Source organism: Hirsutella rhossiliensis (assembly GCF_020360975.1).
Source record: "Hirsutella rhossiliensis strain HR02 chromosome Unknown scaffold00001, whole genome shotgun sequence".
NCBI lineage: Eukaryota > Fungi > Ascomycota > Sordariomycetes > Hypocreales > Ophiocordycipitaceae > Hirsutella > Hirsutella rhossiliensis.
The window spans coordinates 5,953,446-5,975,296 of record NW_025408667.1 but is presented as its reverse complement, the minus strand read 5'-3'; the positions used below and the strand labels follow the sequence as shown (position 1 = coordinate 5,975,296).

At 56.7% G+C, this 21,851-nt stretch overlaps 7 protein-coding genes across 7 annotated transcripts; 2 read left to right on the top strand and 5 right to left on the bottom strand.

The window, feature by feature from the left end:
- Positions 1–50: 50 nt before the first annotated feature.
- On the top strand, positions 51–569 carry HRG_00734 (kinetochore sim4 complex subunit FTA2 domain-containing protein; the record flags this gene model as incomplete). The annotated part of the gene is made up of 2 exons (XM_044859205.1): positions 51–371; positions 423–569. 2 exons carry the CDS (start codon positions 51–53, stop codon positions 567–569), a joined length of 468 nt encoding a protein of 155 aa, XP_044725605.1.
- A 45-nt stretch (positions 570–614) lies between these two features.
- On the bottom strand, positions 615–2,719 carry HRG_00733 (PIF1-like helicase domain-containing protein; the record flags this gene model as incomplete). The annotated part of the gene is made up of 3 exons (XM_044859204.1): positions 615–686; positions 896–1,307; positions 1,494–2,719. 3 exons carry the CDS (start codon positions 2,717–2,719, stop codon positions 615–617), a joined length of 1,710 nt encoding a protein of 569 aa, XP_044725604.1.
- A 26-nt stretch (positions 2,720–2,745) lies between these two features.
- On the bottom strand, positions 2,746–4,844 carry HRG_00732 (ATP-dependent DNA helicase PIF1; the record flags this gene model as incomplete). The annotated part of the gene is made up of 5 exons (XM_044859203.1): positions 2,746–3,058; positions 3,135–3,205; positions 3,264–3,791; positions 3,899–4,060; positions 4,155–4,844. The coding sequence occupies 5 exons, from the start codon at positions 4,842–4,844 to the stop codon at positions 2,746–2,748; spliced, it is 1,764 nt and encodes a 587-aa protein (XP_044725603.1).
- A 566-nt stretch (positions 4,845–5,410) lies between these two features.
- On the bottom strand, positions 5,411–5,978 carry HRG_00731 (uncharacterized protein; the record flags this gene model as incomplete). Its single annotated transcript, XM_044859202.1, has 2 exons — positions 5,411–5,493; positions 5,549–5,978. The coding sequence occupies 2 exons, from the start codon at positions 5,976–5,978 to the stop codon at positions 5,411–5,413; spliced, it is 513 nt and encodes a 170-aa protein (XP_044725602.1).
- A 5,728-nt stretch (positions 5,979–11,706) lies between these two features.
- HRG_00730 (uncharacterized protein) lies at positions 11,707–12,463 on the bottom strand (the record flags this gene model as incomplete). Its single annotated transcript, XM_044859201.1, has 3 exons — positions 11,707–11,934; positions 11,991–12,125; positions 12,425–12,463. 3 exons carry the CDS (start codon positions 12,461–12,463, stop codon positions 11,707–11,709), a joined length of 402 nt encoding a protein of 133 aa, XP_044725601.1.
- Positions 12,464–17,435: 4,972 nt separating this feature from the next.
- On the top strand, positions 17,436–18,812 carry HRG_00729 (reverse transcriptase; the record flags this gene model as incomplete). Its single annotated transcript, XM_044859200.1, has 6 exons — positions 17,436–17,623; positions 17,704–17,788; positions 17,837–17,908; positions 17,978–18,489; positions 18,538–18,584; positions 18,763–18,812. The coding sequence occupies 6 exons, from the start codon at positions 17,436–17,438 to the stop codon at positions 18,810–18,812; spliced, it is 954 nt and encodes a 317-aa protein (XP_044725600.1).
- An 890-nt stretch (positions 18,813–19,702) lies between these two features.
- Positions 19,703–20,371, bottom strand: HRG_00728 (uncharacterized protein; the record flags this gene model as incomplete). Its single annotated transcript, XM_044859199.1, has 1 exon — positions 19,703–20,371. The coding sequence occupies one exon, from the start codon at positions 20,369–20,371 to the stop codon at positions 19,703–19,705; it is 669 nt and encodes a 222-aa protein (XP_044725599.1).
- Between the last annotated feature and the right edge of the window lie 1,480 nt (positions 20,372–21,851).

The following is a 21,851-nucleotide window of genomic DNA, read 5'->3' as shown; positions in this document are numbered from 1 at the left end:
TCAAATTTCATTCTACCATGTGCTCTATCCTTTGAGCAATATATGACAACATGGCACGACAAAGACGGCGACAACAAAACAACGGGGAAAAGCCAAAGCGGACGCGCAGCAAATCTTCTCAAAACAGGGCTCCCGGGAAGACTACAGGCACCTCTCGATGTGCTGATGGTCTATTCGACGAGGACATGAACGTTCCAGACGGTCTTCCGCCTTGCCATGGTCCGAAATTGCATCCCTCTGCACTCGCCAACGCGTCGATCACCTGGAAAGAGATGCTTGATGACCACTTGGAACCATATTCGGGCCACTCTGAGATCACAGCACATGTTTTCAAGGTTGAGATCGAGTCCAAGCACTACGCTTTGAAGGTGGTAGGTAGTGGTGAGGAGCCGTGGCAACTCGAGAGGTTAACTCTGTCTTAGTTTATGCCGTACTATACTTCGTATAACTGCCACCATTTTTGCACTGCGGGTATCCGCCGCACCGAAGAAGAGTTGGGTTGGCATATTATGCCCTTTTACTCAGAATGCCACGCATACGGTCGAATCAAGCAGGCGCAAGACAAGTGATTACTGCCGCATCAAGTCGCGGTTCCATGCCACGGGTACATCCGCTTAGAGGAAAAGGACATCCGAAAACTGGAGGATGAGTGGAACCTTGATTTCAGTGTTGAACAGGACGACGCCCTAAAAGCACCAATCCGTCCGATCTATGCCATTGTTAAAGATCTTGCAAGTGCAAGCTCCGGGGTCAATGCCAAAAGCTTGCCGCGCAACGTACGAGATTTGCGTTCTTTACACTCGATCGGGGTATTTGTCCGTGATATAAAGGAAGATGATTACCGAGATGAGAAGCTTGTCGATTTGGGAACTGCTTGGACTGCACCGCACGTTACATTGAGCCACAGCGCCACACGCTCCAGCGTCCCGCCCTGCACCTTATAGTCGGCGCAGGCGAAGGCCGCCGCGCATGGCAGGCCCCTGCGACTGACGTCGCTTCGCTGCCACGGCCGCTTCCGCTGCGCGTCGATCTTGACGCTGATGGGCGTCAGCAGGATCGTCCCGGCAGGCATCCCGACGAAGTTGAAGTCCTTGGTCGTCTCCGAGGCTAGCATGATGCCCGCCGGCGGCCCGAAGTGCATCGTTAGCTCCGCCGACACCCGGTGGCCGGGGAAGGCCCGGTCGGGGATGACCTCTACCGCCGTATACCCGACCCCGTTCACCAGCTTCAGCCCCTGGTGCGTGTTCTGGTTCACGACGACCGGCATGCCCGGCACGAAGACGAAGACCGCCGGCACCGGGGTCGCGCTGTCGTCGCCGTAGCCTAGCATTAGCGCCGCCTCCTCAGTCGGCACACCCTCCTTCCACTTATGCTCGGAGAGGAAGACGCGCGCCGCCGTCTGCTGCCGCGCCCGAAACGCGAGCGACGCCTCGAGGTTGAGGTTCCAGCAGTTCCGGTTGAGCGGCGTCACCAGCGTCAGGCCCGTCTCTCACGGAATCCGCCTGCCCGGCCGGTAGCACCTCGAGTTGAACAGCTCCAGGTCCGACCGGTCCTGCTCCCCCCGGCGGATCCGCCCGAGCAGCCGCCGCAGCTCCGGGTCACCGGCGGCCCGCATCTGCTCGTTTAGCATGACGACCGTCGTGAACCGCCGCCATAGCGCGTGCGCCTCGTTGTGCTGCCGCCACTGCTCGGCCGCGAACGCCCCGTCCTCGTCCCACGGCACCGCCGCGCTCGGCAGCAGGATCGACCGCTCCTGCACCGGCCGGAACTGGTGGAAGTCGCCGCAGAAGATCACCACCGGGATCCCGCCGAAGTCTCGCGTCGACCCCCGCAGCCGGCAGAGCTGCTCGTTGGCGGCGTGCAGCGTCCGCGCCCCGAGCATGCTGACCTCGTCGATCACCAGCACCTCCTTCTCCTGCCAGTCCATCCGCGACCGGCCGTCGACGAAGCGCTCCCCCTGGCCCGGCAGCCGCACCCCGTCCACCTCCCTCGTCGCCCTTCCCGCCTGGCCGCCCTGGCCTATCGCGAGGCCGCAGGCCGAGTGCAGTGTGATGCCGTTAATCCGCGCTGCCGCCGTCCCCGACGTCGCCGTAACCAGCAGCCGGCTCGATAGGTCCCTCCAGGCGAGTAGCTCGACGAGCGCCTCGATGACGTGCGACTTGCCGGTGCCGCCCTCGCCGCCGATGAATAGGCAGAGCTGGCCGCCCTCGCCTGCCCCGTTGCCTGCCCCGTCGCCCTGCCGGATCCGGTCGAGCTGCCGGTATACGATTAAGAGGGCGACCGACTGCTCCCCGTTGAGCGTCAGATGCCCCGCTAGCTCCCTGCCGGCGGCAACGAACGAGCTCGACGGGCCGAGCCGCACGCGCATCCTCGCCGCCGTGCCTGCGTCTGCGTCGCCGTCGGCCGCCGTTACGTCCATGTCGTCCTCGCCGAAACCCCCCATCACCCCGCGAAGAGCCGCGCCGCGGTCGGCCCCGACGCCCGCCGCCGCCCCGCCGCCCTGGATGCCCTGGATAGCTCGCTCCCGCTCCCGTGCCGCGCTCCTCTGCTGCGACTTGATGCCTCGCACCTCCTCCTGCCGCGGCAGTGCCACCCCCGATAGCGCCGAGCCCGGCAGGTTCACCCGCCTGCCTGCCCCTTCGTCCGCCACTACCGTCGCCGCGAGCTCGACTGCCGACCCGAGCGCCGACTGCTGGAACCGGCAGAGCTGCTGCGTCATCGCGAGCAGCCCCGTCGACTGTGCCGTTACCTGTCCCGCGCTGGCGGCGTTCCGGACGACGTCGATGAGCCGCGCGCGTCGCCCGCTCCGCCGGCACTGTACGCCCCTTCGCCGCCCTCGCCCTCGGCCTGCGCCGCCGCCGTCTTGCCTTCCTCCGATGTGGCGGCCGACGTGGCAGCCCACTGCTTGGCATCGCGCTTCGCGTCCTCTGCCGACCGCCACGTTGTCCACGAGCCGGGCGACCCCCGCGCCCGCGCCCAGACGTCGTTAATGTCGCCCGCGTCTACGCCGACGAAGGACTCCCACGGCACGAACAGGGCCAGGTGCTGCACCGCCGCCCTAGTACGTCCCGTTAGTGTAAGCCCCTAGTCGCGCGGCCTTCTCCCCTAGGCGGCCCCATTCTTGTGATACGCACCTCCGGTGGCACGACTCCTCGTCTTCCTCGCCAAACTCCTTGCTTAGGAATCCGTCGAGGCGCACGCTCGCCTCTGTGTCGGTAAGCCTCGACGAGGGGGATCCTCGGGCCGGCCTCATCGACGACGACCGTCTCGTCCGGCGCGTCGCCCGTCGCCTCTGCGCCGCTCGCCCGTCGGAGGTGCCGCCACCGGCGGAAGACGGCGGCCCAGTAGAGCTGGTTCACGTTGACGTACGCCCACGCCGCGCCGCTGCTAAACTCGATCGGGTACCCTAGGGGGTGCGCCACCACCTCGAACTGCGACAGCGGCCGCTCCGTGAAGACTCGGTTCGCTGCCCTTAGTAAAAACGCCCTCGTCTTATTCCCCCCTACGGCGTCTACCGTCGCTACCCCTTCCGCCCCGCCCCCCCGGCCGGCGTCGCCGTCGGCGCCACTTCTGTTGCCTTCTCCCGTCGGCTCTAGCGCAGGAAGGAACTCGGCCGCGGCGACCACCCGCTTCCACACCGGGCCCTCGACCTTTGTCGCATAGTTCGTGATGTAGTAGATTAGGGCCATGGTCTTGCGCTGCGTCGCGATAAACGAGATGTCGTGGTTATGCCGCAGCCCTACTGCCATCGCCCTGTTCCACCGGTTCACCATGCTATGCGTCCGCCGGATCTCGAGCACCCGTCCGCCGTTAGCGCCGTCCTCTCCACCAGCCTCCACGGCGCCTTAAACCGGCAGAGGTCTCCCTTCCGCGCCCCCACGCCGAGCGAGCATTTTACGCAGGTCGCGCTATGCGTGTGGATCTGCGTCGCGCCCGCGCAGAAATTGGCCTCCTCGTCGAAGGTGTCCGTGAAGCGCGCGACGTCATCAAGCCGCGACGATATGTCCGCCGTGGCCGACCGCTCCGCCTGCACGGCGCAGTAACCTTCTGCGTCTAGCTCCTGCGGCCTCGGTTTAGCTATGGCCCCTCCGTCTGCCCCGGATAGGGGCTTAGGGGGGGGGTGGGGGGGGGTCGTCTTAAGGTGGCCGCCTTACCTCGGAGAAGACGCTGTCTACGTAGCGGACGATGCGCTCCCGGTACGCCGCCTGCTCCTCCGTATCGGGGCCGGCCAGCGCCTCGCCGAGACCCGCGTTGCCTTTGAGCCAGAGGAGCCCGTGGATGTGGAGGGCGCCTCGCTCGTTAGTCTCTACCGCGCCGTAGTACGCGCCGACGTGCCCGAACACCGACTCCTCCCCGATGTTGACGTAGTGCTCGAAGAAGAGCGTCATCTCCCGGTGGAAGAAGATGGTCGAGTTCATCGGGTCCGATATGGCCAGCCGCGTCCGATTATACGCGGTCCCCAGGTCTCTAAGGAAGGCCTCGGCCTCATCGGGGTCGCGGGCACGGTGCGCCGCCAGCCGTAACTTTACCAGGTTCGTAATGTCGTTCGGGTTCAGCGTGAACCAGATGGCCGGCACCCCGTGTCTCACGATAAGAGACAGTATCTTCCTCCGCATGCTAAGGCGGCTCTCCCTCGACATTGGTTGCCGATAGCCGAGCACGGAGAGGGACCGGAGGAGCCCCTTCACCCCGTCGTCGCTAGTCTTGCCCGTGGCCTCGAGCTCGTCCCTCGCCGCCTCGAGCCTCGGCGCCGTTAACGGCTTGAGCAGGCCCTCGACCCTTGCGAAGTTCTTCCTCGTGACGCCTAGCATGCTGGACTGCCGGTTCCTAGACCGCACGCCCATGTTGAAGACGAGGAAGGCGAATATAGGGTGCGTCGCGAGCCGGCCGCCGTGGCGCCGCAGCACGACGTCGGCCCACGCTTGGAGGGTAGGGGTGATAGACGAAGGTGAAGATTTTGAAGATTTTGAATGAAGGATGAATCAAATGAATTGAATTTTTTGGATCTTGATTCAAAATCTTCAAGCTCCAATTTTCGCGATTCAAGTTGGGTTTGGGCCAATTCAGGCCATTCATGAATGGTTTGAAGGATCCCTAAACGAAGTGAATTTGGTGTGTACCTGAGCGATTGCAAAGATGCCTCAAAAACGCCAATAAGTAGTATATAGTTTTAAGTTATAGCCTTCTAAGAAGTCGATAATCCCGAATACTACAAAAATTAACTTACATAAATACTGATCCGCCTGTCCTAGGCAAATCGACTGAAAATAAGCACTTTCAAAGCTCTGCCGAATCCTCAAAATACGTCGGTACAACGCGTTCGAATCCGCCACTGTACACGGCTACACTCTTAGAGCCCCAATCCTCCGAAGCCTCCATTGTATCTAGACAGGGGGTTGATATCGCAGACTTATCGGCTTGGGATGCAGGAGGTTTGGGGTAGGGGTTCGGTGGGAGCCTCGGTGGGAGGAAGAGGTTGAGGAGGATTCTCGCCTGAACACAGATTAGCATATACCTACATATATAATGAGGGTATATCCATACATACCATCTTCCAGCTTGCCCGGAATGTGGTCTGGTCTCCAAATAATACTATTGGCAAAGGGCAGGATGTCATACTCCATGGCCGCCTTGATCAACGCCTGATCGATCTTATCTTCCTGAGTATAAGCACTCCGTAAAAGTGTTAGTACTCGCACCGTATCTGCCTTCAAGGCGTGACGGCGGATACCGAATTCGTCTCTACAACCGCTGAAGAGGCGTTCCACGTCAACTTCAGAGCCAGAGACAGAGAGAAGATCACGCGCCGCCGCAGCCAAAAGTGGCCACTCGACCTTGTGTTCTTTCCACCACTTCAGTAGGAAGTCTGGAGACTTTGCAATAGACTCGTCGAACTCTATTCGAGGAGCTGCAAGCCACCGTTCAAGCTCCGAAATAGGGATCGCCGCGCCCGTCTCCGCCTCCCTCGCCTTCTTCATTTGGATGGCTCTCCATTGCGCAATGGAGACTCCTTGAGACGCTCAGCTGGCCTGGATTGGCTCATAGTTGAGTTTGTGGCATTCAATGCTGCTAGCTCCGCCACTCCGTTTTGAAATACTTCTTGACTTTAGCCATAATCTCAGAGTATTGATCCGGTATCATCATTTCCAATTGGTGAGTTTTATAACGCGGATCCAGGATGTGAGCTGCGAATAGCATCATTTGATCGTCAAGCTTCTTCATATAAGTAACGTGTTTTGCTTTGCCCTTCGAGAAGGCGTCTCGAATGGACATATCAAGGTCTGTAAAGTCGCCAACTCCTTCGACTACATCATCAGGAGAGCTTCCAAATCCCAATAGATATCGAGACTTTGTGAGATCGGCGGCATAACTTCGGAGACTTTCAGAGTGTGGTCTTTAAACGGCTTCAGAACCTTCCACAGTTGATAGAGAGCGACAATCTCTTCTGATAAGGGCAGGAGGCACTTGACTTGCGGGTGAGTATCAACGAACTCAGTATACTCTGCCTCAAGCTCGAGGAATTGGTCAATCATGTCGTAGGCCGAATTCCAGCGAGTGTCGACATCGTAGATTGGCTTCCGGTAGTGCGTGCGCGGCATGCTTTTGAAGTCTTGCTCCCTAGACCCGGATCTCAACATCCAGAGATTGAGGAGGCGGATTTTGGCAATCCACTTCGACTAGAGTCTCCCGGAATGGTGTAGTTGTTGCTTTTATTCTCTTCGTCCCACTTGTCAAGCATCTTCTTGGCTTCCTTCGCTGTGCCTGCTTTGAGATCTTGCAAGACGCCCTCACAAATGAGCGAGGTAATATGAGCTAGACAGCGGATCCAACTCTTCCTGCCGTGAAAGCGCATGCGGGCCTCCTATTGGGCTCACCTTGTCGTCGAATTTGGTCTTGAGAGAATCGTACAAAGACTGACAGAGCGTGCCGTTATTGCCGGCGTTGTCTCCGTAATGGCGAGAAGCTTAGGCTTGAGCCTGAGCTCCTCAAGCGTCCTCTCAACTATCTCAGCTAATTGTTTGCCAGTGTGAGATCTTTTGAGCTCAATAAACTCAATAACTCCTCTCTCTCCTCAAACTCCGGTGTAATCCAGTGCGCAATAATGGCGAAAATGGGCACCCGATTCGGTGCTGTCCAGATATCAAGGGTGAACGAGATGGTGGCACAATTGTACTCAAGCTCAATCTTCAGCTTCTCCTGCGTTCGACAAAGTCTGTATATATATGATTGCGTAACGTTATACGACTCCTGTACACACATGTTGTGTTGTGAGCCAAGAACATCTCTTGAAAAGCAGGAGTCTCGACAACAGAAGGGTTGTCGGTGTTTTACAAACCACCGGCGGATAGACTCCTTTGCCGTGAGTCTTGCTCTCTGCCTAGGTCGACCGCTCCATGCGTCTGCCTCTGTATAATCTCCTCCACCAATGGCGCGGCCGTATCCATTAATTCGAGCGTGGTGAGATTCCTTCGTAATACCGTGGATTTTTAAATGGTCTCCCATGCCAGAGGTAACCCCTCGGCGGTTCGATTCGAGGACCTGGAATCTCTTCCGAAGAGTATTGGGATTTTGAAGGCACTCTATACAAGTCCACCGGAACTCTTGGAAGATCTTCGGCCCATCCTTATCCTCTGAGTAAAAGCTTCTGTCTATAGCTTCCTCTGCATATACCAATAGACGTGGCTGTTCTTGTCTCTCTTCTTGCGAACATGCTTTTGTTTGTTGTCGGCCCACTTCTTGATAAGTCCGGCTTTCTCTGCGAGCGTCATATGACTACTGTTCAATGGCGGCTCTGGTGTATCCGCGTCGGGCATGTCATCATCTGACTCACAGTCAGGATGACCCGGGGGCGCGCAGACAATTGTATCTTCGCCAGTTGGAAGAGGAGAGGAAGGAGCCGGGTTGCGCTAGAATCAGCGCGCGCGCGATTCCGAGGTTGAATTGAGGACGTTCGATGCGGGCATAATTCTGCGTTGGCAATTTACGCCGGGTCCTTGGAGCAAAGAAATTCGCTGCGGCAGATGTTTTTGTTTCAGCAGGGCCATACTACGTATCATGTTATAATTAGCTATCCACTCGTAAGGTAATTAAATAAGGAGGGTAGATTGGAGAGTAATGAAGTTTTACCTGATCTTGGCTGAAAGGCTCGAGAATGGACGCGACACAGGTAGTCGGAACGACACCAAATAAACCACAATAAAGTGTCAAGGAGTCGGGGTTGAACGGGTAGGATAGGTCGTCGGTCAGGGCGTTGATTCGGGGGCTGATCCGAAGCCGCTGTCGGAATATCGAAGCAGGAATTAGGCGAGGTCGTGGTAAAATAATGTCGTGGCAGTTGTCGCGAAGACCGTTGCGCCACGCAGGCAAAGGTGGATGGGCTGACGACCCTGTCTTTCCGACAGCAGTAGAATTAACAGGTGGTCAACTGAGCGGAAATAACGCGTCTGAACGCGGCTAGTTGGCACAATATATCCTTATCATGCAGATTTTTCGGGTACTTCCTGATCGGCTAATTTGTATGGACAAACAAGTAGCAGTCATATTGGGCTCGAGGGTAGATAAGTCCTAACAGCCTCCAAATCGCGAGCTGACTCGATTCGTGTCACTTCCAATTGTTCGCGCAGTATTGAGATGTTGAGGATCTGAACGCGGTTTTCGAATCAGCTTGCTGGGGGCTGTACAGCGGTATAATTATTATATTATATATCCAGAATATGGGTTGCCGAGCTTAATATGTGCTTGAAATGTAGTATTCCAACCAAAAAATGGGCTATCCATTGATTGCCTTCAAGATGATGTGGCATTTCTTGAGCAAATGTTAACGACATGTAACTATCGAGGTTATATCATCCGAACGAGAAAATCCAGAACATTCGAGCGGCACTACATTTAAATCATGTGCATTATAAAATGGCACTGTTCATGAGCTTCATGGTGTTTTTAATACTCCGTATAGGGTGGCAAGATTGCTGAAACGGTGGCGTATCAGGCACTGTTAGGTCGTTATACCACAATATATGGACGCCCTAACTGCCGTCCTTCGCCTCGATTTCCCCAGCGACGCCCCCGCCAGACGCGGGCGGCGCGGGACTAGGATTTTGCCAGTGGAGTGTGGACGGTGGAATCCAACTGAAACACGCACAACAGACTTTTAAATACGCAGAGCGTCATCACAAGCGCGGCCGAACTCGAAGTTACCGTGTCCGCGCGGGCAAACCCTTAATGATGGGGTCAAAGCAGCTTGTTTATTGATGTGTATGTGAGCCTGCCGAGGAAGAACAGGGAAGAGGCCCTTGGTGGGTGGCTTCGGGTATTGACCCTTTCCTCCCTGTATGTCCCTTGGCCGCGAAGCGGGTGATAATTTTTCGCCTTACGTTTCGACCATATCGCCATTCATTCACAATTTTTATGAATGAATTGAATGAAGACTCCTGATTTTTGATTCGTCGAATTTGAAGACCTTACCCGATTCGGCTTCATTCAATTCAAGGGTCCCGAGGCCGATTCGACTTCAAAATCTTCAAATATCAGCCCTATTGGAGGGTCATGTTCCGCGTCGATATAAGGGCCTCCGCGACCCGCTCCGCCTCGGCGCCCCGGTTCCCAACGCTAGGGGCTGCGTTCTCCGCCGCGGTGGCCTCGTCAGCGAGCCTCGGGCCCCCCTACGCCGAAGGGGAATAGGCACGAATTGGTAAAGCCGATTTCCCTTGCGATGAACAGCAGTACAAAGCAGGCGTGGAACGAAGAAGTGGCTTGGTTTAACGAGCCAATGAGACGGAGGGAGCATGGTACGCCGCAGGATGCAAACGACGTACAGTTTCACTGCAGCATTCATTTCCACAGTTGACCGGGGAAGAGACCCGGACATATTTCATAGGCGAAGCACAAGGAGAGCGGATCGATCATGGCCGCGTATGCGGCTTGTCTATATCATCCAATGATGCCTTGACAGGGGTAAAGCGGTTATGGAGCAACACGTCGGGGAGACATATACTTAAGGGTCTTGATGTTCGCTGCCTCAGTTTCTGTTTCAATAAAGACTTGGTTAGCTTCGGAAGCAACCCGTGAGTTCTTGTCCGTTCGCAGGAAACAAATCTGGGCGTCGGACGAGAGTTACTAATCAGTGTCTAGAAACACTAACCATGACGACCCATGGCAACGTGGTTGCACATCAGCAGGAGCGGGCCCAAGGAGCCAAGGGCCAAACCTTTTTCTGGGGCAAGGAGTTCGTACCTGAGAGTAGCGGAGCCGGCTCCCTCTTTCAGAGTCTTTTCTGGCTTGCCAAGAAGCTGTACGAGGGTCAGATTTTAGATCTCGCTAAGTCGACGACGAACCTTTCGTCTTTTTGGTGCCCCTATGTGGGTGCAGGGGACGTGGCTGTTGTTGCCGTCTACTTTCTTTTCAACCGTCCCGATGAGATGGATATCTGTTGGCGGGAGCTGCGAGGGAACCTAGCGGTAGCCGCTGACGTGTGGCAAAGGTGGCCCGATGCTTTGGCGACCGGAGAGCAGGATTGTACCATGGTCTTGCTCTTTGATCCATCATCACCTTTGGAAGGGCCGTTGGAGATGGAGGAAGCGGTGCAAGCAGTCCAACATTTCATGGGTTATTGTTCCAGAAGGGAAGGGGGGCGTCCCTGCTGGAAGGACGCACACTCTGCCCTCGTCGAGCTTGTTCCAGAGAAGAAGAAGGAACAGTGGTTTGCATCTCGCCTTTTACTACTTTCTTTTTTTGGGCAGCATAGTCGTTGTCCCGGTCAGCCGTTTCCTTGTGAAACGAACTAGCCGACTCTCTCTAAACAACCCCCACTTGCCGCGTTTGGTGGTGACGATAGCTTCATCCCCCTCAGATTGGTGTGCATCGCGGTAAGAGCATCACTGGATGGCGACAGTGTCATTCGCTTGCCAACAGAGCGCCGAAGAAAGCTTATGGCCACACGCAAGAGCAAGATCAATATTTTCCAAGCGAAACATGGCACTTTTCTTGGCATTCCTCCCAGCAAGGAAGAGGCAAGGATGCTCACACCCCTTCTTGGGTCTGGGACACTTCTCCAAGCATTTGACCGCTTTGTGCAACATATCAGAATGGCTCTTCCAAGGTAGGGATGGCCGCAGTAGAGTCTTTCAGACGGCGGGTTCTTGGACTCTGGAGTATTGTTGCTCTTGGCAGGCTTGGGGAGTCTTGTCCAGCGTTTGATGTTATTGCAAATAAGCACAGGTGCTGATCCAAGGGGACAAGATGCACCACCTACTTTTTGAAAAGCTGTCTTTATTTAGAGCTAACTTTCTCCGGTCTGGACATAGCGCACCGCTTCATGATCATGCTCAAAGGTTCTGGCGTGGGCAAGGGCACGGGCATCTGGGCCATCGACATTGCCGACGCTTACCCTTCGGCCGGTATCATCGGGCACCCACATCAGCTCAATCCAGCCAGCGTGGATGCGTTCAAACTGAACCAAGCATGAAGGCCTAAGTACTTCAAAATGCTCCCTCAGAAAAGCACCTCAACAGCCAGTATTCTCTCCGCCCTTCTCCCGCTGTTTGCCCTCGCAATCCTATCCAAGTAGAAGAACCGTAGCGCAGGTACAAAGAAAGAAAAAGGGATCCCACGATACCCAACGAGAGGGCATATGCGGAACCAGCCGGGCGAGCGACTCAGATGATGTTGAGAGGCGTGTGCCGCATCTTCTTGGGCGTGTGTTGGAACCTATGAAAGGCCTCCTGGATGTGGGGGAGCCTCGATCGGGGTCTTGCCCTCGCCGGAGGAGGCCCACTCGCGGAAGCGCTTGCCATTGTGCCAGGTGAAGGAGGTCTGGCGGTACCCGGAATAGATGACGTATTCCTCGCGCGTCATGACCTTTGTGTGCTCGTCGGCCCTGCCGAGGCGCTGGAGGGTCATGTAATCCATCTCGTCCCCTTCTTCCTCGTCCTGTCGCTGCGCTGGGGGACCTCGACCGAATAGTGAGACGCCGCCCCCCAGAGGAGGTTAACCTTGGCCTTCTTGTAGTTCCTGGCGGCTTCATCGACGGAGCCGCCGGGCACGACGCGGTCGAGGGGGTCATCGCCGATGACTAGGTCGGCGTCCGCACCCCTGTCATCCGAGTCTTTAACGTTCTTGCGCACGTCCTAGCACGAGGGCCCCGAGCGATCATCGACGACGCGGTCGAGGGGGAGAGACGGAGCGGCGCTAAGTTCGAAGCAGACCAAACAACGGTCACGCGAAACGCCGCAGGGGCGAGCAATACGCTATTTGCTTAGGTAGCGCCTCTTCGTGCCTTTGCTTTAGGGTGCTTCGAATGCTGCTCGAAAAAGCAGTAGGTGTCGCGAAGACCGTTGCGCCACGCAGGCAAAAGTGGAACGCGCTCCGATAAGAGCACTGCAATTGACGTATGTCTTTCTTCTCAACAGTAGGACAAGCAATACACCTTGTCGTAGTGTCCTGTGTCTGCAGTTGCGATGCGCATTCCTTCCATGGGACGATGGTAGGCAGCCATGGACAAACATTCGTGAAACCTACGAACAAACTGCCTGTCCGAGTCTAGGCAGAAATGAATTGACGTGTTATCGCCAGGATAGTGTCGAAGTATTCTTAGGTATAGTTGGAGAGAAGAAAATGGAGAAAGGGGGACAAGGGGTCTCTGAGTCGTGCGTGAGAAAATGACCAAGAGCTAAAACTTGCACTGCCAGACGCCTCCTCTTCAAGATTTACTTCAGCAACGCTACTTTTAGGTACATGTGCCCAAACACCTACAACGATGCTGCCCTGGCCGCGACGGGTAAATGGAGCTTCGAGGGCGGTCTGCAGTGCATACTGTAATTACATCAGAGGTACAGTAATTGCTTTGTTGCAGTTGCACTGACTTGAGGATTCACCCCAAGGCGGGGGTCACGTGCGAGACCCGGGGGGCCTCCGACCCTCATTGAGACGTCACCCATAGCTAGCTCTGTGTTGCTCCGAATACTGCTGTTGGTTCAGGATTTATGCACGGCGGGTCCACATGCATTAGCGCGTGCTGTGATGTCTGCGGGAGTATCCTTGCACATGCAGATCGTGGCTCAGCCACATTTTGCGCCTCTGCATGCATGGAGTCTGTCATAGCCAGGATGCAAGGGAGTACTTGCGAAATGCTACCTGTGGTGCCGCCCCTCTTCTTGAAATGGTTGCCTCACGTAAGGACATGGACGTTGTTGTTCTTCAAGGAACTGCACCGGTAGCCGGAACCCTCTCCCGCTTCACACCTTCTTAAGATGGTTGCCACACTCAGCAACGGTCAAATGTCAACGCCTTTGTAAGTCGCCGCGCTGCAGCCAAAATGCGCCTCTGCTGGCTGCCCTGCAGCCAGTAAGCACTCCTGCCTCATGAGATGGATGCCTCCATGAGATGGCTGCCGCCATGAGATGGCTGCACACCTGATAAGGACTAGGACATGATAGGTCTGAAGCATACTGTAGTGGGACATCTATCGGAGGGATCGAAGCCCCTCGCGCCCAATGATGCTCCTCTGTCGCCAGATGACGCCGGCCTACGCCGGCCCCTAGCAGACGGCACCGCCTCCCAAGGTTCTGCCGACCGCTGGGGATGACACACATCAGCTTGAATCCGAGCTGCGACGATTACGTATCTCCCACGTGAGATCGACGAACTGAAGATGATGCCCAATGGGCATCTATTCAGCGACCGTCAGTACTGATCCCAGACCCATCTGGTCCCGAACCGCGGCGACAAGCTCTTCATGCTTGCGACGTATGCGCCAGGGTGTTGAGCTATAGGGCCCATATCTGGCGTCCACAAAAATATGTCTCTGTACAGGGTCATCGCGAGCCAGGCACACTCACTCCCTTGTATTCCAACGTTCTTGGCATCAACTGTTAAGGAATTCGCTGTGCACAACAAACGGCCGCTAACAAGGGCGTCCAGCACCACGCTCAGCGCAAGCTGAGGGAGGCGATGGCGCCCAACCCCGTGGACGAGGCGCGACTGACATCCCAAGAACAGGAGCCGATGACTCCTACGAACGCTCCTGGAGCCAGAGAAGCGCTCCTCCAGCAGCCCCCCCGCGACGGTCTTGCCAAACTGCAGTTGCGACGATGCGCACAGTAACCTGACGGCTCCCCATTCGGTTCCACGAGCTGCAACAGCGCCAACACCGACATCGACCAGCAAGATGCTGTAATGGGAGACGTAGCGGACGAAGCCGAGACCAACAAACCCGACGACCTGTCCGAGGCTCGAGGCCCAGCAGTCGTTGTTGCTCACGCGGCGGAGACTCATCGCCAGCCAGACAGAAGTACAGCAGGCAAAGCTGGCCGTCTTCCGCGCATTCTGCACCGCCTTCGACCGGATGGCCACGCGCTCAACTTCGCCAAGGACTTCTCGCGCAGCTTCCTCAGCTACTCAACGGCGCGCCCACACGCGCGGGCAAGAACGCCAATAACTGCCACGGAAGAAACGGGGCGGCTGCCGCAGCGACCTACGCCGCTATGGCCCGGAAGGGGATGGCGCAGCCAGGGGGTGGCCGCCCCTACCGGCCGGCCCCGACCCACAACCTCGGAAGGCCCCACACGTCCAGCCGCCTAAGGGACGACCTGCGCGTCTTCGTGCGGCTCACTGACGGATCCCCAGCGTGGGGCCACTAGGGGAGCCCACGTAGCCAAGACGGTCAATCTTGGCATAGAACGCATGCCACAAGTCGCCCGAGTGAAGACCGGATGGCCATTCGTGTCTTAGACCGGGAGGCGAGGGACTTGCTGATTGAAAGGCAGGGCGACTGGGCGGCCTGCCTCGGAGCCGAAGCGGTTGAAGGCTTCCAGAAGTGGCACACTTATGCGGTGGCCGACTGCCCCAGGCAGCTCACGGATATCTGGGGGTCTGCAGTAGACTATGGCCAAGCTATCAGAGAAGAGATCAAGCTGCGGACAGGCGTGGAACCAGTAGACGTTCACGAAGCCAAGAGACACGCCGAGGGCTCAGACCGGCCTACCGTGACGATGATTGTGTCGTTCAAGGCGGCTATACAGGAGAGATGGCGACTCTTCGGCACCAGCCGATTAGCGCGACCGATCACCAAGAACCCCCGACCTACCTAATATGACAATTGCTGGGACTACCAAAAACAGGCGTGCCGACGCTGCGGCGGAAAAGACCATCATGGTGACGACTGTGATCGCCCGGAGAGGTGCGCGAACTGCTTCGGGCCCTTCCAGGCAGACCACAAGGGGTGCCCTGCCAGACCCAGGCGCTCACACGGCCATCTCGTGCGGCTGTCTAAGATCGAAAAGTACGCAGTAAGGAAGATGGGTTCCCGGCTATATCGGCAAACCAACATGAACTCGAACGGCTGGCGCCAACCACCTCTCCCCAGCCATCCCAAGGACCAACCCCTTTACCCTGCGCAAGAGCCGTCGAGGCCCGCCAGATGAAGCGGCCACCTCCCTCCAGCGCGCAAGCGCCCGACCCCACGGCGCTTCTTCCACTTCAGGACGAGATAGTGATCGCAACAGACAGCCCTGAGTCTCCCAAAAAGAGACGTCGACAGAGCACGCGCCCGGGTCCCTATGAGTAACAGGTCCCCGAGACAAAGAAGCCGCGACAGGAGGACGATCCGAGTTCTCCAGGCCAACGTCGCAAAAGCAGTGCCTTATCATAGCATGGCCCTACGACTAGCAGAAACAGAAGATTACGATATCGTGCTTATTCAGGAACCGAACGTCTGGATAGAAAAAGAGAGCGGGACATGTAGGATCCAGACACCAGACCTTCCACGCCTTTGCACCAGAACGAGCATGGGATCCAGACCAGGCCCCGAGGGTGATGTCTTACGCCCGTAACGATGCGAAGCAACGTCCGGGGCAACACCATCGACCTGGCCTTTGCTAATATTCCCGCCGCTGACGCGCTTATAGAAGACCACCTCTTCACAGGCTCGACAACTTCATGATCAGCATCACGCTCCCTGGCGGGACTCTCCTGCCTGCGAGAACAGTCAGACCAAGGGTAAGCTCGGAGGAAAAGATGAAGCGAGAACTTGTGCGAGCTGGGGTTGTAGAGCTGCCCCGACCGGCAGCTGGGGCCCGGTACCTGGGGAGACTGGCCGAGGCACTGTCTCGCCTGCTTCAAGAAGCGGCCAATGCCGCGGGCCGGCGGCCTAGAAAGAACACAAGAGGCACCGCCTGGTGGAACGACGAGCGTGCCGCCGCAGCGGCAGAACTGAGAGCGATGAGAAGGATATTTCCCACAGGGCACGGCAGGCACGTCCAGGTAGCCCGACGGGGGCTGCGCCAGGCGGTCCGGCGAGCCAAGAGACGCTTCTGGCAGAGGATCTTGGAAGGCGCCGAGAGCAACCAGGATGTCTACAAGGTCATGCGGTGGTCGAGGAGGCCGAGTCCGTTCCGGGCCCCGCCTATACAAGTAGGCGGGGCGGTCTACGAAACTCAGACGGAAAAGGCGGACGCACTTCGGGCCGAGATTCTGGAGAGGCGCGCGGCCGCAGACGACATCCCCTGGGCTCCGGAGGTGCGGGCCCCGCACAGAGCCGTCAACTGCAGCGTTACGCTAGCCGATGCGGCGCATGCCTGCACGTCCACCGGGAACACCTCAGCACGCGTTGGTGCCCCGGCCATACGGGGATCGCCGGCAACGAGCGGGCCGACCAGCTAGCAAAGGAGGGCTGCCGGGCCGAGGTCCGGACAGATCGCCGACCTACGCGAACATCAAGAGACAGGCCAAGGCTGCGGCCAGGCGCGACTTCCAGGACTGGTGGGCTGCGGGGCCCTGAGCAGCTACAGAGCCTAGAGCTCAAGGCCTCGCTCAGGTGCCCCCGGAGCTGCACACAAACGAGAGCACCTCCATCACCTGCTCGCTGCGAGGAGCGGGCACGGGGACTTCGCCGACTACCACGAGAGGTTTAACCACGAAGAGGCCCGGATCGAATGCTCTTGCGGGAGGAGAAAATCACCGACACACCTTCTACTGCCGGAAGGTAGGTACTCGACACCGCCTAAGGCTAGCCCCCACGGCGGGCAAGGCTATCAACCAGGCACTAGGAAGGGGATTTGACCGGTTCCTCGGGCTAGTAACGGAGGCAGAATTCTTTGATCGGATCTGCCACCGCCACTAGCTCGAGGCAACCCTCCAACCTAATATGTACAACTCTCTCTTTTCTATGTTTTCTGCCCGTAGGCTCCCTGTGGGCCTACGGCCCAGCTGACTGCGTGGGCTTTCTCAGTCACCCGGCTCTGACCGAAGACTGACTAATATTACGGCTTCGCCGCCGTGCCCGAACCCGCTGACGGGGAAGGGACCTGAGAATCCGAGCGGCCACAGAGTCCAAGAATTGCTAGATAGGGGAGTAGAAGTAAGGAACGCGCGACGGGTCTCCGACGAGCATCCCCATCTTGTACTATACCTAGCCTAGCACGTCTTTTGCCCTTATAGGGATGTCCCAGACGGTAATCAATACTACTACTACTACCAGCCAAGCTGGTGCTGATAACAACAGTGGCTCCATCGCCTTCGTGGACGACTACTCTGCCTGGGTCACTGGACCAACAGCCGAGTCGAACAGAGATGGTATTCAGTCGATTATCGATGATGCGCTCGAGTGGGAGAAGCGCAGCGGCGCCACGTTTGAAGTTGACAAGACGTCCGTCATCCATTTCACACGCATCGCAGAACGAGACAGCGACTCGCCTTTCGCCATCAGAGGAATGATGTCAAGCCGAAGGACAATGTGAAGCTGCTGGGAGTCATCATGGATCAAGCACTTCGCTTCAAGGAGCATATCGCCGGAGTAGCCGCCAAGGGGCTGACCGCTGCCATGTGCTTGAAACGACTGAAGATGGCCTCGCCACGAACGGCGAGGCAACTGTTCACTGCGACCGTTGCGCCGACCATGGATTATGCCTCCAACGTTTGGTCGCATGCATGCGGGGCGAAAGAAGCGTCATGGATCGATAGGGCCCAGCGAATTGGAGCCCAGGCAATCACAGGAGGATTCCGCACAGTGGCAACGGCAGTGGCTGAGGCCGAGGCTGGCGTGCAATCATTCCGAGAACGGCACGCTCAAGCGGCAGCGAAATTCTGGATAAGGATGCGGACGCTCCCGAAGACGCATCCTCTGACATCGTTGAGGCTCAAGCTGCACAGGAGGTATGCCTCGCCGATGCAGAAGCTCGCCTCGGCGATGTCAAGACTAGATACCAAACGCGTGGAAGTCATCCATGAGTTCGCACTCGCGCCGTGGGACGAACGTATGCAGGCAAAGTACGAGGCAGACCGAGTGGAGGTGATGAGGCCGGAGGTCCCGGAGGACATCACTATTGCGACGTCCAGTTCTCAAAGGAAAGGCAAGGTCGGTTTGGGAGGCGTCGTTCGGGATGCTTCCCGTGACAACGCAGACGAGGTGCTGGCAAGCTACTCCGTCACCCTTGGCTCCAGTGATGAGCAGAATGTCTACACAGCAGGACTCGAGGCAATCGCCATGGCCCTGAGGTGTGTGCCTCTAGGTATTCATGACCGAGAGCTCACAGTTGTGACAAGCAACCGCGCTGTCCTGCAAGTCATCGGGCGACCGCGGCAGCAGTCTGGTCAGTGCACGATACGGGCGATATACGGATCTGTTGAGTATCTTGCGAAAAGAGGCTGCAGAGTCAGACTTCGTTGGGTGCCTGCAAAGAATGAGGAGTTCACCTTGGGCCACTGGCCAAAATGCAAGCGAAAAGAGCAACGCGAGATGAATGCATCGCTGAACCAGCAACGTTTCAGGCAAGAGCAACGACGTTACGACTGCTGCTCAACGAACACACTCGCGTTAGTCAGATCCCAGAAGGGGTTGGGAAGCACTCAAAGCGCATCGATAAGGCACTGCTGGGGAAGCACACCCGCAAGTTGTACGACGAGCTAACGAGAAGGGAATCCGAAGTGTTGGTACAGTTTCGAACTGGCAAATCACGGCTGAATAGCTACCTTTGCAAAATCGGGGCAGTGGAATCGGATGAGTGCACTTGTGGGCAGTCTGCAGAAACGGTGGAGCATTTCCTCTTTCGATGCAGAAGATGGACGGTACAACGAGAGATTATGCTGCGATATGCTCGCGGAAAGGTGGGAGACCTGTCTTTCTTCCTAGGAGGCAGGTCAGAGTCAGACGACGACAAGTGGCAGCCTGATATTGGGGCGGTGCGTGCGACGATACAGTTCGCATTGGCGACAAAACGCTTCAGTATGGACCGTTAATGGGCCATGTACTAATCAGAGAAAATCATACTAACACAACAGCCTTCAACTTGGCAGACCGCGCTTCAGTCGCTGAAGGTAGGACGCTGAACACTTGGAGAAACTGACCTTCAAGCAGGTCTGTCATGTCACAGCGAACGAGGCTGAAACAGATGAAAAGAAGCGTGGGGCTTCGGGTGAGATGGAACAATGTACAGTAGGTCCGTAGCTTAGCGTAGTGGCCCTATGGGGACCCTCCGGGCGTAATACAACCAAAAAAAAAGCTGGTGCTGACGGGCCACTTAGCCTGACTGGCCACCTAGCCACTTTTCACACCTTCTACCTTCCAGCCAGAACACCACCACCAAAATGCGTCGCGAAGAGGCCAGACTTCTGGAGGCTCGCGTGAAAAAGGCCAAGAATTATCTCGATCAAAATCCCACGGCAAAAATGACTACGGTTGCTCGTCAATTCGAGGTGCCGCGTGGTAGACTCAGAAGCCGTCTTGAGGGTCGAACCAGTTTGACCGAACGCCAACCAACAAATACGAATGCGGTAACCGGATGTTGCCGCAGTGCTCTTGTAGAGGGATGTTGCGACGCCAGGACGTCACGATATCACCGAGCTGTTCTGCCAGAGCCGTGATTGTCGCCTTATCCAAGTCAGCACATGCCATGGGATCACCCGCGACCTTAGTCATCAAGATCCATCCGCCGTGGCCAAGTGGCTGATTGTTAGATTCGTTCAGCGAACAAGGTCCGGCCTTGTATGGGGTCGCAGATATGGCGACACGGCCGTCCTCGGACCACGCAAGAGCTCGGGGTGCCGGAACATCTGCGCGGTGTTGCTGGAGCAGCTGCAGGCATGCCACCTCGTTCTGGACCTTGTACGCTTCAAAGAAGCGGCCGCTGACCTTTAACACGACTTCTTGTTCTGGCGGCGCCGCTGAGCTCGGTGACGTCTCATGGGCAGGGTGTCGAAGTGTTAGGAAGTATAGGCGATTGTTGTACGATCGGCCAGAAGGAAGCTGTGTCACAGAGACCAGCTCGGAGTGGGGGAACCCGCAGCTCGCGATGTTCTCAATCTCTTCACGCAGCACACGCACACCGGCGGTAGGATGGTGAGGCGGTGTCGGCGGCCGGACGCAGTCAAGGCTCTCCATCTGGCAACGTAGAACGAAATTACAGTAATATTGTTATTGGACCCTGCTCTCTGTGAAGGACATGGAAAACGCATCCTGACATCCAAAATGTCGGCTCATTTTATGGTCAATAGACTCGGCGTGTGAGCTGCATGGTGCTGGACAGGTGCGAGCGGTGGTGACTCACACGGCCTGTCGTGGCCACTACATGATATGAGGATTGCTATTGGCAGACATAACAATTACGAATCAAGGTGGTCCGAGCCGGAATGTCGTGGATCAGATAATCACTGATCAAACGCTAGTAAATATGCTCTAGCTTCCATTTTGTTGCAGAATGGCATGAGCAGTATTTTGTGACCTCTCTGACTTTTGAGACATCCTTAAGAGTCTCCTTCGAGGCCATTACTCAAAGCACTGAGGGTCCCTCACATATTAATAGACGGCCGTTGGTGTAGCGGCTGGCACACCCTGGGAGCTGCATAGGGGGTGCACTCCACCCACTCCTGTTTGCTTCCCAACCTAGGGATAGGTATACTCGGCGGTCTTGCGATAAGTTCTGTTGGTTTGCTGTCTCGGCCATAATCCGCCGACGTGGCTTCTGTGCGGAAGGGTAGAGTAGCGACCCCCCGCCGCTGGTCGCGGGGAATTTCCCCCCCCACTTCTTCCACTTTCACCGACACACTTCGAATCGTCCGGTAAAGCCAAGAACGAAATGCCTCCAGATTGTATGACCCAACACAAGCATATTACGACTCTCGTTCTTGACGTCCGCTCACATATTGACATCGCGAAAATAGCTTCCTGCAGCGAGCAAACTATTCCCAGAATTCGACTGAAATTGAGACGATTTGAACTCCGAAGTACCGTTCGGGCCGTCCTCAGATGGTAGCTCTTTCGATGTCACGAGCCCTACAGAAGCAACTATCCAAACACCTGTTCCGTGACGAGATGATCCCAAAATTTGTTTCAAGAGCCAGGCATCCCTTCCCTGAGTATAGCACCAGCCAGTGCTTTGAGGCTGGGTAACACATTGAGAACTTGACATGTGTGTGTGTGTGTGTGTGTGTATTAATTACGCCTGATGGCCGTAGGCCAATAAGGCTACTATCTGATTACGGACATGTTCATTTCTCAATCTTTGACATGGTATCCTGAAGCCCATATTGTGTTCGATCTCGGCAATTTGGTCTCAACAGAATTTGCATCGCACTCGGAGGGTCCGGGCGCTTGAAATTGTTCCAGGCAGGCGAGCTTGAAGGTTGTTCTTCAAGTGTTCAGGGTCCTATCTGCGGCGGCTGAAGCGGTGCCTGCGACCTGAGGCCCGAGCCCAGAGCGGGCGTGTTAGTAGGAAAAGAGTAATAAGGAAGGTGTGGGTTCGCAGTCTGTTCTCAATGTCGTGTACTCGCGAGTCGTGCCGTCGCTATCGCAAATCGTATTGTCGCACGAACTGCCTCTATGTTGGGCGTCCATTTCGTGTCATCTGAAGGCGACTTTCCGG